Here is a 15,171-nt window from a genome sequence, read left to right on the forward strand (position 1 = left end):
GTAAATAAGAATTTCTTAACTGACTTGCCTGGTTAATAAAATAAAAAGGAGCTGTGCCAATAAATAATTATGTAAATGAACGGGCCAGTATCCCTACGTTATGTATAGGATATGTGTTTTCCATCACTGCTTTCAAATTGATTACTTCACCCGGCACTCGTAAAATGAAAACAACAGTATTTTAAGGAATACGATGAAGATTAACATTGCAGAACGTTGATGTTGTTTGAAGCGGGCCCATGCGCATTAACGTTCTTCCTGATGTTAATTTTGGAAGCAAAGGAACGGACAGCGGGGTTTCGTTCACAGCGAGCTTACTAGAAATTTCCTCTCCCCATCCCCTTTTCCGACACACCGTACTACCAGAACGTAGTGTTGTTTACTTTTGGAGAAATTCTGTACGAAAGGTGACGAATTGAAAGTCATCTGTGGAATATTGTTGGTGACGTTCTCATCTCGACAACAAGCAGTCCGACGCACGCTGATGGCGGTCACTATCGAGGAGCTGTATCGTAACTATGGGATCCTTGCCGATGCTAAACCAGAGGACCTGGGCCAGGTAAGCATCAGATGACTGGCTAACTAATTGAAATATCTTTCAGAATAGGTACCTTTTCATATCCGGTATATCAGCAGTGGAAGCTAAATGTGAAAGTTAGGCCAACGTATTGGCTACATAGCCCGCATTGTCTGGACATGCTAACTAGCGTTAGCTTGCTAACTAGTTAAAAGGGGCCTAGCTAGCTTGGTAACGTTAGCTAACGTTAATCCTGCTTTATTTCAGTGAACGTTTCCCGGCGTTTTTAGTTTAGCTTGTCAGCTATTTCGGCCATGGAACTACGCTAGCTACAGTAGTTAGTTATGTGCGAACAACTTTAACGACGGCTTTAGGTGGTAGCTAACTGAGTACTGTAGCTGGCCAATATGGTTAAATAAAGGTGAAATAAAAAATTAATAAAATATGAGTTGATTCCCACGCACAGATGCTGCCGAAAACGTACTTATGCCATGACTCTGGCCACTTGTCACGTTGGTAAGATTTACAATGTAAAACTCAAAGGCTAACTGGCTCAGGAGGCAGCTGAGGGGAGGACGGCATATAATAATTGCCGGAGCGAATGGCATGGCCTCAAACGCATGGAAACCATGTGTTTTCGATGTATTTGATACCATTCCGCTCCAGCCATTACCACGAGTTCGTCCCTCTCAAATAAGATGCCGCCAACATCCAGCGCTAGTTACTACTGCTGGCAACTAGCTAACTATTATGCCAATGGCGTCAAAGATTGCATGCTTCTTTGGCAGAACTGTTTTCTAGTCCTCTACTGAACAATTTTGACCAAATCACTGGAAGCTTTTGAAATTCATGTTGTACAGTGATGTCATGTATTACAAGCGTGTGAATGTATCAATTTGTTTCCATCTCTTCTCTAGCACAAATATGCCTATCAGGTGATCCTTGATGGCGTGAAAGGGGGTCCCAAGGAGAAGCGCTTGGCTGCACAGTTCATTCCCAAATTCTTCAGCAGTTTCCCAGAGCTGGCAGATGCAGCAATCAATGCTCAGCTTGACCTTTGTGAGGATGAAGATGTCTCGGTAAGGATTTTATCAGTGGGACTATCATTTCCATTTGGAAAATACCATTGTGCACAATGGAGTTGACAAAACATAACATGCATATACCACTATACACACTTGAATCATAAACAAAGTTAGATTTGAGAAATCAATCGATGTCGAAGTGTACTTGTATAATGCCTGGTCAGAGTAGTCGCACTCTTATTTTTTACCTGTTAGTTTTTCTTCTTCCTTCCTCCTGTAGATTCGGAGGCAGGCCATCAAAGAGCTCCCCCGTTTCGCAGCCGGGGAGAACATCGTCAGGGTAGCAGATATCCTCACCCAGCTTCTCCAGACCGGTACAGTACTCTTGAGCTAACCCACCTAGACTACTAATTCTTGTACGTTTCCCAGGAAAGACGCTGCGTTCCGTATCGCTGCCTTTCTCAGGTTGGCGTTCAAATGACACATTCCATTATCTAATAGTCTCACACCCGTAGGTGCAGGCCAATGGAATGGAGAAACCACAACGTCCTTGGTATTTCACTCTGCCTGTCATTTGAACCCAAAGTTGTTACAAGCGAAAATTTGGTTACGCCCAACTTGGCCAGCTCACAGAAAAAAGTCCTATCCTCAGCAATATAACAGGACATGCTTCACATTCTCTACCTCTCCACATTCCTCACACTTCCCACCTGGGTGTTTCCCCACTAGCAATAACACACTTCCCAATCCACAATGGCCCAACCTCAGCCTTCACAACAGAACCCCATCCCCCTGTTACTCCACAAATGCCTCCTGACCTTCCTCGCAGACTTCTGGATAGAGAGACACTGCCTCCCCCTCTCCTCTCTCTCCCACTCACGTTGCCACTCCTGGATCAACCCCTCTGCTTTGATGCTCCTACATTCCATCCCCCTAATGGGACATTATGTATGCTACGGTGTAGTTTGTGTCAATAGAAGATATGTGCTCTCTGTGACAGTGATGGACCAATTGTTATACTCTCTTCTACGTTGGTGCTTACAGATGATTCGGCTGAATTCAGTCAAGTGAACACAGCGCTGGTCTCGATCTTCAAGATGGACGCAAAGGGTAAGCGTCTCTTTTCTCTCATGCTTAAATTGGCTTTCAATTGTGAGAAGACGGACAACTTAACAAGTGAACAAGCAGGATAATGTGGCTCATTTTCATGTATTCATGCAAGACTCTACGAAGAAAACTGTTTTTCAGATGTTTTCATACCTGATGCTGGCTTTACTCCACGTGATCTGTTGTGTAGAACCTTGCATAACGCTTTAAGAGAGATTTGGCAGGCCTCAATCACAAATGAAGGGGGAAAATGGGCATTGGATTAGAGTTAGAAGATGTAGTTTGTTGATGTGAGCATAACATGCTTCTTATTCCCCCTTTGGCTCAAGAGCCCCCTCCCAAGGCCCAAGTTCTGTATAGCCTCTAAGTACTTTGTCTAGCCAACCTGTATCTCCACTTTGCCTCAGCTACCCTGCGAGGCCTCTTCTCTCAGATCCTGCAGGGGGAGGACATAGTGAGGGAGAGGGCCATCAAGTTCCTCTCCATCAAGCTGAAGACACTGCCTGAGGACACCATGACCAAGGAGGTGGAGGACTATGTGTTCACTGAGACAAAGAAGGTCTGTTCCATATCTCTCTGCTTTTGTACAGCTATCAAAGTGAATCACCTGGAGTGATACACTCCGTTCTGGGGGCTGGTTAGTAGAGCACTTTGTGAAAGGGCTGAAGTAGAATGTGTTTTTATTACTATTATTGGCCAACTGAATACAATATCTCCATAGGAAGGATCTGTAATCTAGTTGTGTGTTGGATGTATTTGTAACTGGTCAGCCTAACATTGACTCATTGATCATGTTCATTAGCGCACACGGTAGCAAATGTCTTGCAAGCGAGAATTACTTTCTTATTGGATGATTCCATATAGTCCCTCCCCGTTTTAGTTGTTTTTGCATTGTGCCCACTGAACTTCTCAGCCCTCTGTCCCATGTTGACCTCTGACCCACATTGACCTCTGAACCCTTCCCGCTCCAACCCCAGGTGCTGGAGGATGTGACAGGGGAGGAGTTTGTGCTGCTGATGCGCATCCTGATGGCGCTGAAGGGCCTGCAGACGGTGAACGGGCGGCAGCAGCTGGTGGAGCTGGTGGTGGAGCAGGCCTTCCTGGAGCAGGCGCTGAACCCCGCCGACCCCGACACCGTGGACCGCTTGCTGCAGTGCACGCGCCAGGCCCTGCCCCTCTTCTCCGTGAGTGATGCATACACAAGCTGACGGGTCAGGCCAGGCCCCTCTTCGCTGTGAATGATCCGTACACTCCCAACACACACGCATTATAACACACGTGCCAGGCCCTGCCTGTCTTTTCTGTGTGTGTTATAACACACACACAGGCCAAGTCATAATAATATACTTCACTTAGGGACTTATAGAGAGTGCATACAATTTTTGTGTGTGCCCCCTGTGGGACTTGAACCCACAACCTTGGCATTGCTAGCTCCACACTTTTACCAACTGAGAACTGCAATCTCACACACAACACACACACGGTATCACCAAACACACTTCCTGTCAATTGTTATCCAATGGCTAATTACTCTCGTAATGAGAACGCTGCGTTTCAGTGTTTGTTTGTGCCGTTACCTCCCATTGTTACTTCATTCCTATTTCTGCATGTTTGTTGGTCGAGGTTCTGAACTGATTTGACCAACCACATCAAGTAGACAATCCCCACCCACCTCTTAGAACTCGTTTTCTTCTGAGACTTCAGCTTTTTTTTACCCTTCCAGAAAAATGTCCATTCTTCCCGCTTTGTGACCTACTTCTGTGACCACGTCCTGCCCAACCTCAGTACCCTGACAAGTCCCGTGGCAGAGCTGGACATTCAGCAGGAGGTCAGTACCGGCCTCCCCTGTACCGACCATACAGTGTTCAGGCAACTAGTCCTCCATGTTGGCTCCAACATGCCAGGATAATAGCATTGACATGTGTTGTGTGTGTAGGTGCTAAAGCTGCTTGCTGAGATGAGTCCGTTCTGTGGGGACATGGAGAAGGTGGAGGCCAACCTCCTCATGCTGTTTGAGAAGCTGCTGGTAAGTAACAGCCTAGCTCAGCCTTCTAAGGGACTTCAATGTGCTTTCACAGTACTGCATACCCCTCTAGTACCTTCAGATGTGTCACTATTGAGGGATAGTGGTTAGGATTTGACCAGGACACGTTAATCTTTTTTTATTTATTTTTAAAATTTTACCTTTATTTTACTAGGCAAGTCAGTTAAGAACAAATTCTTATTTTCAATGACGGCCTAGGAACAGTGGGTTAACTGCCTGTTCAAGGGCAGAACGACAGATTTTGTACCTTGTCAGCTCGGGGATTTGAACTTGCAACCTTTCGGTTACTAGTCCAATGCTCTAACCACTAGGCTACCCTGGTTTGTTTAGACTGGTAAAGGGCAAATGGCCAAAACGGACCGTGCCAACGACCTCTAAAAGCAACGAGTGGCCGTCCTATCGCCTCTTAGCACAGAACATTGGGCGTCATTTTATTTTTTGTTTACTGAAGATCCTACATGTTGAATCGCCACCGTTCGTCAACACCCACGAGGTGCTCTGGTGTGCCCGGCCAATGTTTGCTGTGGTCCGTGTTGTCCTTGACTGGTCTTGGCTGGTATAAGACGAACTGATCAACCCCTTCCTCCCCGTGTCTAGGAGTTCATGCCGCTTCCCCCAGAGGCGGAGGGTGAGAACGGCGAGAACACGATGAGCGAGGAACCCAAGCTGCAGTTCAGCTATGTGGAGTGTCTTCTCTTCAGCTTCCACCAGCTGGGCAAGAAGCTGCCCGACTTCCTCATCGACAAGATAAATGCAGAGCGCCTCAAAGACTTCAAGATCAGGTAGAAGAGGCTACAGATCATCAGTGCTTATCGTGCTGTCTGCCTGGCTGAATCTGCATCATATTTACAGCCATTTCTGACGTAAAAGCTATTTTACTGAAATCCTTCATTTGTTTAGGAGAAACATTCCCTATTCCCTCAACCCTTGCTTTCTTTACGTGCTGCATGTATGCATCGCATGCCCGGAACTAGTATTACTCGTAGAGAGGGTTAGTTATGTCATTTACTCCAGAATGACCGTCGTTCCAGAAGGACGATTTGGACGGGATCATTTTTTTTCTCCAAACTGCCCCCTGTAATTATACTTTTTTTTTCCCAATAAATTGACTTATGACTGAAGCCTGGAGGTTTTTATTTTAGGCGTGACAATAGTATATCAACATGTCTGTGTGGTAGGGTCACACTGATAACTCGAGCTTGGTTCCCATGTTTCTAAACCTTTCTTTCCTATAGTGTCGCCGTAATGTTTGAGTCAAGGAAGTGTGATCATAATCGTGAAGATATTTTAGCGATCCGCAGTACGTCCTAAATACACCCCTGAACAGTGCAATTGCACTTGAGATGCATTTTAACGCTATGGATGAGAGTTATCATTTCCAATAGTTTGGGTCAGTTGTATGCGGCTTTGCAATCTATTAACAGCAAGGGTTGCATTAAATAGGGTCAGTTTAACATGTTTTTTTAATCAATAATACCTTTGAGGCTGTTCTAACAAGTGTAAAGTCTTTATTACAGCAAAGCAAATATGAAAAACAATTGTTTAGTTCACATGTTGCGTGAGGCTTGGTGGTCACGGAATCAGTAGGCTATTAAACAAACACTCAAACAGGCAACAGATGCAGGATCTGTCTTCTTTCTGTAGACATATGGATGATTTACGAAGCCAGGCCCGTTTAACATTTAGGCTATTAATTATAGACCTAGTTACGTTGGTTTCCTCTCTCCTCACTTAGGCAAGGCAAGGGCTGTTTTCTCACCTCATTCTGCTGCTTCCTCCATGGCATTGTGCTCAACACCAATATGCGGGTTTAACTTTTCTGTTATGCACGTAGCAACATAGTCTAGGAAAAGGTGGCAATTCAGCAGCACACTGATGTTATTCAGGACCCAGGGACAGCGACCGCAGTCCAACGAGGGAGAAAGCGCATTTGTTAAATAGAATTTTGATTAGTGTTGCACCAACGTTCTTATGTAATATAACTATATACAATTTTCAGTAGCACACGTCTTAGCCTCCACAGTGGATCTGTCCACTCAGACAGGCGCGAATCAGACAGGTGTCTTATACACCATGCGATTTAAATGTATTTATAGATTATAAAAATGTTTTTGCTACGGCTCGACTGAAGAAATCTCGGCCGACCAACCGCCTGTCAACTAAATGGGGTCAGCCACACTGTAAAGTGACTGTCTTTGTGTTTCTTGGCAATTTAACTTTTTGTTCACGAGCTGCTGTTTTTCAACATTGGCTTGATTCTGCTGCTTCAACTGATGGCGAATAGACGCCCGTAGCCTATTCAGATCCCAAATCTCAGCCCCGTTACCACGGTAACCTCCAGCCCTTCAAGGAGTAGCTGAACGGTTTCTCTATTTTGACTAAAACTCTGGCCACAAAAAAATTAAATGAAATTGAGCAATATTCCGCATTACTTCTTACTAATACATTTCTTGTATTAGAAACATTACAAAGCATGATCAGGTGTTTTTTAAAATGTTTTATGTAAATATGGGGGTCAAATATTTTGGCTGGTAATTGTATTTAATCTACCTGCCACGGTGTCTGGTGGACCACAAAGTACATTTTAGGTTTTGGTCTCCACTGTAGAGTCTGGATGCCAGTAATGTTAGTCATCTTGTTTCTTTCTTCAGTCACTTTAACTCTACTTCGTCTTCTCTCCCACCTTCAGGTTACAGTACTTTGCCAGAGGGCTGCAGGTATACATTCGCCAGCTGCGAGTAGCCCTTCAAGGCAAGACGGGAGATGCACTGAAGACCGACGAGGTATGTATCGTCTCACCGGCTGTTTTGGCTCCCTGAACGAGAACTTGCCATGTTTCCTCTTGACGGTATCTCACGAGCCGCAAAGAATCACGCAGATTCAATCAGGGGGTCTCTGTAGACCTTGTTAACCGTGCTGTCCTTCTGTTCTAGTGTAATAGTTGTGTTGTCGTCCCTCTTAGAACAAGATCAAAGTGGTGGCTCTGAAGATCACTAACAACATCAACGTTCTGATCAAGGTGAGACGTTCATATTCGATGTGTTAAAACACTGGGTTCCGACCCTATGTAGCTAGTTGCGTCTCTTACATTCTCATTACTGTTCCCCTTTCTCTGCAGGATCTCTTCCACAACCCACCGTCGTACAAGAGCACGGTCACTCTGTCCTGGAGGCCTGTCCAGAAGGCTGAGGCTGTAGCGTAAGCCTCTCTCATGTTGTCACGGGTTATCTGGTGACCGAGAACACCTGGTTTCTGATGGAGTGTTATTAACCTTACACTCTAAAATACAGAATGTTCAGACCTCAAAAGTAGTCTTGAGTTCACATCCCAGACCATCTTATGTAAATCCATCTCTTTTCCGCAATCTAAAAAAAAAAAATGAAAGTTATGAGTACCATGTAGTGTCCAGATTTTGTGGATGGTGTGGGGAAACATTTGACAAAAGTTGATGTTTGAGTACAATGTCCGTTTTAATGTTAATTCATGGTTGAACTGACCCGCCCACATCAATGTAAGGAAACTACCAACTTCTCAGTACAAGCACCTAGTCAGACAAGACTGCAAACGCAACATTAGTGTTAGCGTTATAACCCCCAACTGACCTCTGTGACCTTTGCCCTTTGTGCCCATCACAGTCTGAAGCGCCCATCCGGGGAGGAGATTGGCACGGGCAGTACCATGAAAAAGCTTCTGTCCCCCCCGCTGCCCCGAAGGAATGCGCGACAGATATACAACCCCCCCAGCGGCAAGTACAGCGCCACCATTGGCAACTTCACCAACGGTGAGGGTGGCACTTGGGTAGCATGTTAAACAGTAGAACGTTGCACGGACATTGTATCTGTGTTTTCTCGTTTGGTATCACCTACCTTAGTCGACTGCACTTGGTGTAACTTAATCACTCTGGGTATGAGAGTCATTTACTGAACTATAAACATGTTTGGTGCCTACTTTTTCTATCCATTGTGTGTGTGTGGTGGATATTGTTCACTTCCACCTTACATTGTGCCTAGGGTTGCAAAGGGAGTGTATATTACTGGAAACTTTCAGTTGACCAGTAAATGACTAGAATTTTGGTGACTTTCAAGTTTCTTTTAAGTTTACCAGAGGACATATAGTGGCCTTTTGGGGAACTCCAATGATCACAGATGTCTAATTATCTCTGGCCCTCTGTGGGCCGTATCACATGGAAAACATATCAAATAAGGTGATTTTTAGGGTGACAATAGAATGGCGTATCTGTAAAACGTTCTATTTTACTAAAGTGTTGCAAATTTAATTGAAAATAATGCCGTTGTTGATGAGATTCTTTCTTTTTCTTCATTTAATTAGGCAATGTTCTCTTGAACCATGTGATTTATCCACTAGAAACTCATAAACAACACGGAAACAGATAGAAAACATTTTTTTAAATGAATGCTACATATGGTGTTAGGTTCGAAATATCAGAGTAAGAACTCGAAATTAAGTGAAGTGGGTAATAAACTGTTCCTTCTCCCTTAACGTGACCTGATCTCAACCCCCTTCATCACTAATCCACGGTTCTTTACCCATATCAGTGCCTGCCACGTGATCGTTTTCCCTACACTCAGTACATTCCAAGCTTAATTGCACACACCATGTACCTTCCTCCTACAGATAACCATTAACTTCTGGTATAGACACTCTATACCAGTGGTTCCCAAACTTTTTATAGTCCCGTACCACATCAAACATTCAACCTTCCTGCTGCATACCCCCTATGGGAGGAGTTTGCACCATGTTAAGTGATGGCATTTGTTTTGGAACGGAGCCAGGTTGCTCCATTCAAAGGCACCAGTAAAGCTGTCTCAACAAGTGACGTGGACGAGATTGAGCACTTGTGGTAATGAGTAGGATTCGCATGCAAAAGTGATTGCCTTTGATCGACGGCCTTCCCAATTAAAACGTTTGGACACGCCTACTCCAGGATTTTTATTTATTTTACTTTTTTCTACATTGTAGAATAATAGTGAAGACATCAAAACTATGAAATAACACCCATGGAATCATGTAGTAACCAGAAAAGTGTGAAACAAATCAAAATATATTTTATATTTGAGATTATTCTTAGTAGCCGCCCTTTGCCTTGATGACAGCTTTGCACAGTCTTGGCATTCTCTCAACCAGCTTCATGAGGTAGTCACCTGGAATGCATTTCAATTAACAGGTATGTCAAGTTATTTTGTGGAATTTCTTTCCTCAATGTGTTTGAGCCAATCAGTTCTGGTGGTATACAGAAGATGGCCCTATTTGGTAAAAGACCAAGTCCATATTATGGCAAGAACAGCTCAAATAAGCAAAGAGAAATGACAATCCATCATTACTTTAAGACATGAAGGTCAGTCAATCCGGAACATTTCAAGAACTTTGGACGTGCAGTCTCAAAAACCAAGCTCTATGATGAAACTGGCTCTCATGAGGACCGCCACAGGAAAAGAAAAACCCAGAGTTAGCTCTGCTGCAGAGGATAAGTTCATTTGGAGTTACCTGACTCAGAAATTGCAGCCCAAATAAATGCTTCAGAGTTCAAGTAACAGACACATATCAACTGTTAATAGGAGACTGTGAATCAGGCCTTCATTGTCGAATTGCTGCATAGAAACCACTACTAAAGGACACCAAAAAGAAGGAAATACTTGCTTGGGCCAAGAAACACAAGTAATGGACATTAGACTGGTGGAAATCTCTCCTTTGGTTTGAGTCCAATTTTAATATATTTAGTTCCAACCGATGTGTCTTTGTGAGACGCAGGGGTAGTGAAGCATGTTCCCTTCGTGGAGGAGGTGGTGTGGGGGTGCTTTGCTGGTGACACTGTCTGTGATTTATTAAGAATTCAAGTCACACTTAACCAGCATGGCTACTACAGCATTCTGCAGCGATACACCATCCCGTCTGGGCTTTGTGGGGCTATAATTTGTTTTTCAACAGGACAATGACCCAACACACATCCAAGCTGTGTAAGGGCTATTTTACCAAGAAGGAGAGTGCTGCGGTGCTGAATCAATTGACCTGGCCTCCACAATCACCTGACCTTAACCCAATTGAGATGGTTTGGGATGAGTTGGACCGCGGAGTGAAGGAAAAGCATCCAACAAGTGCTCAGCATATGTGGGAACTCCTTCAAGACTGTTTGAAAAGCATTCCAGGTGAAGCTGGTTGAGGGAATGCCAAGAGTGTTCAAAGCTGTCAAGGCAAAGGGTGGCTATTTGAAGAAACTCAAATATAACATATATTTTAATTTAACACTTTTTTTTTTTTTGCTTCCTGATATGTGTTATTTAATAGTTGATGTCTTCACTATTATTCTACAGTGTAGAAAATTGTCAAATAAAAAATAAACACTTTAATAAGTATGTGTCCAAACTTATGACTGCTACTGTATGTTTCTGGATGATCCACCATGCTGCCTTGTTGACAATATGACGGAACGGGGCAGATTCCTGTTTGATTTGAGAAGGGCGCTCCTCCCTCATGCAGCGTTTAGACTAGGGACGCAAAAAAACGTCATACCAGTCGGCATAGTGGATTAGAAAGTTGATGACGGCAAAAGCAAGCCAGCGTGGTGGTATCCGTTGCTATGTATCCGTTGCATTTACCGTCGTGCTCTCATTGAAAACAATGACATCCGGTTTGCCCTCTACCTCGTACCATGAAAACGCAGCGTCACCACTTTTGCCCATTCATGTCACGGCCCATAGACGGTGCACCTCACCTCAGGTTAATAGAACTCCCTCGGTCCTAGCAAAATTCTTGCTTGAGAAAGTTCTTTTTTTCTTTTTGACTAGTTGTGGAGAACTATTACAGTAAGGTATTTAATTGTTACCCAGAAAGGATTTGATATTGAGATAAATGCCTGTGCTGTGCCATTTAGCTTCAATACATTGAGTCTGGGCGGTAGTTTTTTTTCCCCTGACCATGTAACCAAATTTATTTCTTACTTTTAATAGGCTGTTTGAGACATACCACATTGCCATCGTGTTTTCTCCCCTCAAACATGCTAAATTACTCAAACTAGGGCCCAGTCTTTCCTGGCCAGGTCAAGCAGTGTGGAAAAACTCCTGGCCCTAATGAGTCCTCATACTGACCTGTCTGTTGTCCTTCTGTTGTGATTCCAGAGCAGCGCGGAGGCTTCAGGGGAGGCCGGGGACGAGGCTTCGGAGGCAGGAGCCGAGGCCGAATCTACTGAGTCCACCGTCTCACATACACACTGAACTGCAGCACATCAGAATCCCTGCCGTAACTGAGGTGGTCTCCACGACCACTGCCCCTCAACTTGTGTCCACTTGTTATATTTTTCTCTGACTCCAAACGCCTGTCGTAAAGGAAGTTGTTTTTTTGTTTGCTGTTGTTTACCTTCAAAGTAAATCTACTTCAAGACGACCGGGCTTCAGACTTTCTACCTGGCGTTTCTACTCCCGACACTGTTCCCCGACGAAGCGGTTGTTCAAGTAGATCAGCGTGGTTTTTTTATCATTGTGAATGTATTTTTGTGGAACCAGAGACTGCCAAGTTGTACCTGATTTGATATTTTAGTCATGTCGGAAAATGTCTTTGTTTTACAAAATGGTGACGAATGCATTCTTTCATTTGGATTGGCCTACTCTCTTCCCTACTTTGTATTGATCGATAAGGAAGTTTATCAGAATTTTATCATAAACTTGTATTGAAGTCTCAACACCTTGACCCTTTTGTTTGTGTAAGACCGTTACATTGGTTTTCGATGTATTCTGACTTTCTTGTTAGTAAAACTAGATTTATTTCCTCCACAAAATAGGTTGTGTGATGCCCAATAGTACAGATGGTTATTAATTGCACATAGGTTGTCATTCAAACCAGACATGGCAGATTTGAGGACATGGGGGCGGCCATACTTGCCCCCATGAACATAAGCAACCATTTTAAAGGTTTTCCGGCTCGATGTATTTCAGCCAATTAAAATCGCAGATTTACTTGGACTTCCAATACTTGTTCATACCTCAGTCCAACTGCACGTTCACTATCATGTGTATTTGACTGACTGGTCAAATTGCTCTCTGTAAAGTGACCTAGGAAAGTAATTGACGCAGATTGTGGCAAGGTTTCGAATCGCACGTTATTCCATCACCTTTTGAAATGTGGACTTGCGTATGTTGTGTTAGTGTGTGGAAATAGGGATGTAGCCTACAGAAGACTAATACATTTAAGGTACTACCTCTTTCAGCCTTGGTACACAAACACTGCTGTTGCCTAATAATCATATTGCATTGGCTATATTACATGGACGGGTACTCCTAAATGTAGGATTACAATGCTTTATATGCAATCTTGTCACCTGCTGTCATATGCGTTATGCCTCGAGGATGAGCGTTAAAGTGCCCGGTAGTAGTATAGGTTGCACTCCCATCCTACAGATGGCAGTATTAATCCAACTGATCCTTTACTTTAGGTTACTATCGAACTCCAATCAACAATATAACCATTCATTCATAGTGTCTGCGTTATAACCTGCTAATGCATATGGGACACCTCAATTCATGATGAACCCAATTGACCCCCTTAATTCCATATGTAGCCTCGGCTTCCAGGCCAGGGGAGGCAAAAGCATGGTGGAGCCTACCCATAAAGTGATTATGCCCTCTCCTGGCGAGGAGACTGTAGGCTAGTAGTAGCCTTCGTACGCTATGGGGTTTCATCCACTTCGTCACATGCGTTTTGAATCGAGCAAGTGTTCGTTATTTTTTCCTCAAGAAAAAAAAGCTTGAGAGGGCGAGGCTCAAAAACATGGTTAGTGTCCCGACTTGAAGTTGAACTAGGCAAGTCAGTTTGTAAATAAGAATTTGTTCTAATGACGGCCTAGCAAGTGGTTCAACTGCCTTGTTCAGGGGCAGAACAGGTTTTTATCTTGTCAGCTCGGGGCCTCGATCTAGCGACCTTGCAGTTACTGACCCAACGCTCTAACCACTAGGCTACCTGCCGCCCCACTGCCTTAGCAGTGTGCGCCACCTAGAATAATGGTAGCCCACATTACTGCTATTTGACAAATCCATAAGCCTCTGGGTTGAAAATGTTGTACGATTAATTTAATTGTTTGGACCTCATTTTATTCCATAAAGCCACACGGATGTGTGTGAAACAGCAACAACTAACCCAGTTCATACCAAATCTCTCAGCAACAACCAACATGATATAGTCATCAGCCTCCTCTCTCAGCAATCATCTCCTTTCTGAGCAACAGAACACTGGTTTATATAGCTTCAGCAGGATTTGGTAATTGAAGACAGCTGCAACCTGACGAGGGGGTGGGGTCAGCTCTCCAATCATGAATGGGGCTGACCAATCAGCTGCTTGGGGAGAATTTCAGAAAGCCATTTCCTGCAACACACTCACAAATACACAAACTACAACACAGAAACTGGGGAACGTAGCACGCCCACCACAACAAATGCAAACATAGTTTGCAATAACAAAAACCACAGAGATGAATAGTATTGTATCCAGATATCCAGTATCCAGATAGCAGATGTTCTGAAAGAACTGCAAAACCTGGACCCGTACAAATCAGCTGGGCTAGACAATCTGGACCTTCTCTTTCTAAAATGATCCGCTTCCATTTTGCAACTCCTATTAGTAGCCTGTTTTTGATACCATCGATCACCATATTCTTCTGGAGAGATTAGAAACCCAAATTGGTCTACACGGACAAGTTCTGGCCTGGTTTAGATCTTATCTGTCGGAAAGATATCAGTTTGCCTCTGTGGATGGTTTGTTCTCTGACAAATCAACTTTAAATTTCAGTGTTCCTCAAGACTCTGTTTTAGGACCACTATTGTTTTCACTATATACACTGCTCAAAGAAATAAAGGGAACACTAAAATAACACATCCTGGATCTGAATGAATGAAATATTTTTATTAAATACTTTTTTCTTTACATAGTTGAATGTGCTGACAACAAAATCACACAAAAATGATCAATGGAAATCAAATGTATCATCCCATGGAGGTCTGGATTTGGAGTCACACTCAAAATTAAAGTGGAAAACCACACTACAGGCTGATCCAACTTTGATGTAATGTCCTTAAAACAAGTCAAAATGAGGCTCAGTAGTGTGTGTGGCCTCCACGTGCCTGTATGACCTCCCTACAACGCCTTGGCATGCTCCTGATGAGGTGGCGGATGGTCTCCTGAGGGATCTCCTCCCAGACCTGGACTAAAGCATCCGCCAACTCCTGGACAGTCTGTGGTGCAACGTGGCGTTGGTGGATGGAGCGAGACATGATGTCCCAGATGTGCTCAATTGGATTCAGGTCTGGGGAACGGGCGGGCCAGTCCATACCATCAATGCCTTCCTCTTGCCGGAACTGCTGACACACTCCAGCCACATGAGGTCTAGCATTGTCTTGCATTAGGAGGAACCCAGGGCCAACCGCACCAGTATATGGTCTCACAAGGGGTCTGAGGATCTCATCTCGGTACCTAAT

General features: G+C 44.0%; 1 protein-coding gene across 2 annotated transcripts; it reads left to right on the forward strand.

Moving 5' to 3' along the window:
* Positions 1 to 230: 230 nt before the first annotated feature.
* LOC115134523 (apoptosis inhibitor 5-like) lies at positions 231 to 12,386 on the forward strand. 2 transcript variants are annotated; one of them, XM_029668587.2, is made up of 14 exons: positions 231 to 559; positions 1,435 to 1,596; positions 1,823 to 1,916; positions 2,587 to 2,652; positions 3,057 to 3,208; positions 3,627 to 3,833; positions 4,373 to 4,477; positions 4,586 to 4,675; positions 5,291 to 5,475; positions 7,383 to 7,476; positions 7,656 to 7,712; positions 7,812 to 7,891; positions 8,329 to 8,438; positions 11,827 to 12,386. In XM_029668587.2, exons 1-14 carry the CDS (start codon positions 485 to 487, stop codon positions 11,895 to 11,897), a joined length of 1,548 nt encoding a protein of 515 aa, XP_029524447.1. In that variant the 5' UTR covers positions 231 to 484; the 3' UTR covers positions 11,898 to 12,386. The 2 variants fall into 2 exon arrangements, with proteins under 2 accessions (XP_029524447.1, XP_029524446.1); XM_029668586.2 differs by having other exon boundaries at positions 233 to 559; positions 8,329 to 8,474.
* The last annotated feature ends 2,785 nt before the right edge of the window (positions 12,387 to 15,171 follow it).

Source organism: Oncorhynchus nerka, linkage group LG9a, assembly GCF_034236695.1.
Source record: "Oncorhynchus nerka isolate Pitt River linkage group LG9a, Oner_Uvic_2.0, whole genome shotgun sequence".
In the NCBI taxonomy this organism is placed as follows: domain Eukaryota; kingdom Metazoa; phylum Chordata; class Actinopteri; order Salmoniformes; family Salmonidae; genus Oncorhynchus; species Oncorhynchus nerka.

What these genes read in the sequence shown, in the direction of transcription:
- LOC115134523 (XM_029668586.2), top strand. Translation starts at nt 485, where the DNA reads ATGGCGGTCACTATCGAGGAGCTGTATCGTAACTATGGGATCCTTGCC. An exon ending in TGTTCACTGAGACAAAGAAG is followed by an intron (nt 3,209 to 3,626) that starts GTCTGTTCCATA and finishes CTCCAACCCCAG; the next exon opens with GTGCTGGAGGATGTGACAGG. An exon ending in AGGCCCTGCCCCTCTTCTCC is followed by an intron (nt 3,834 to 4,372) that starts GTGAGTGATGCA and finishes TTACCCTTCCAG; the next exon opens with AAAAATGTCCATTCTTCCCG.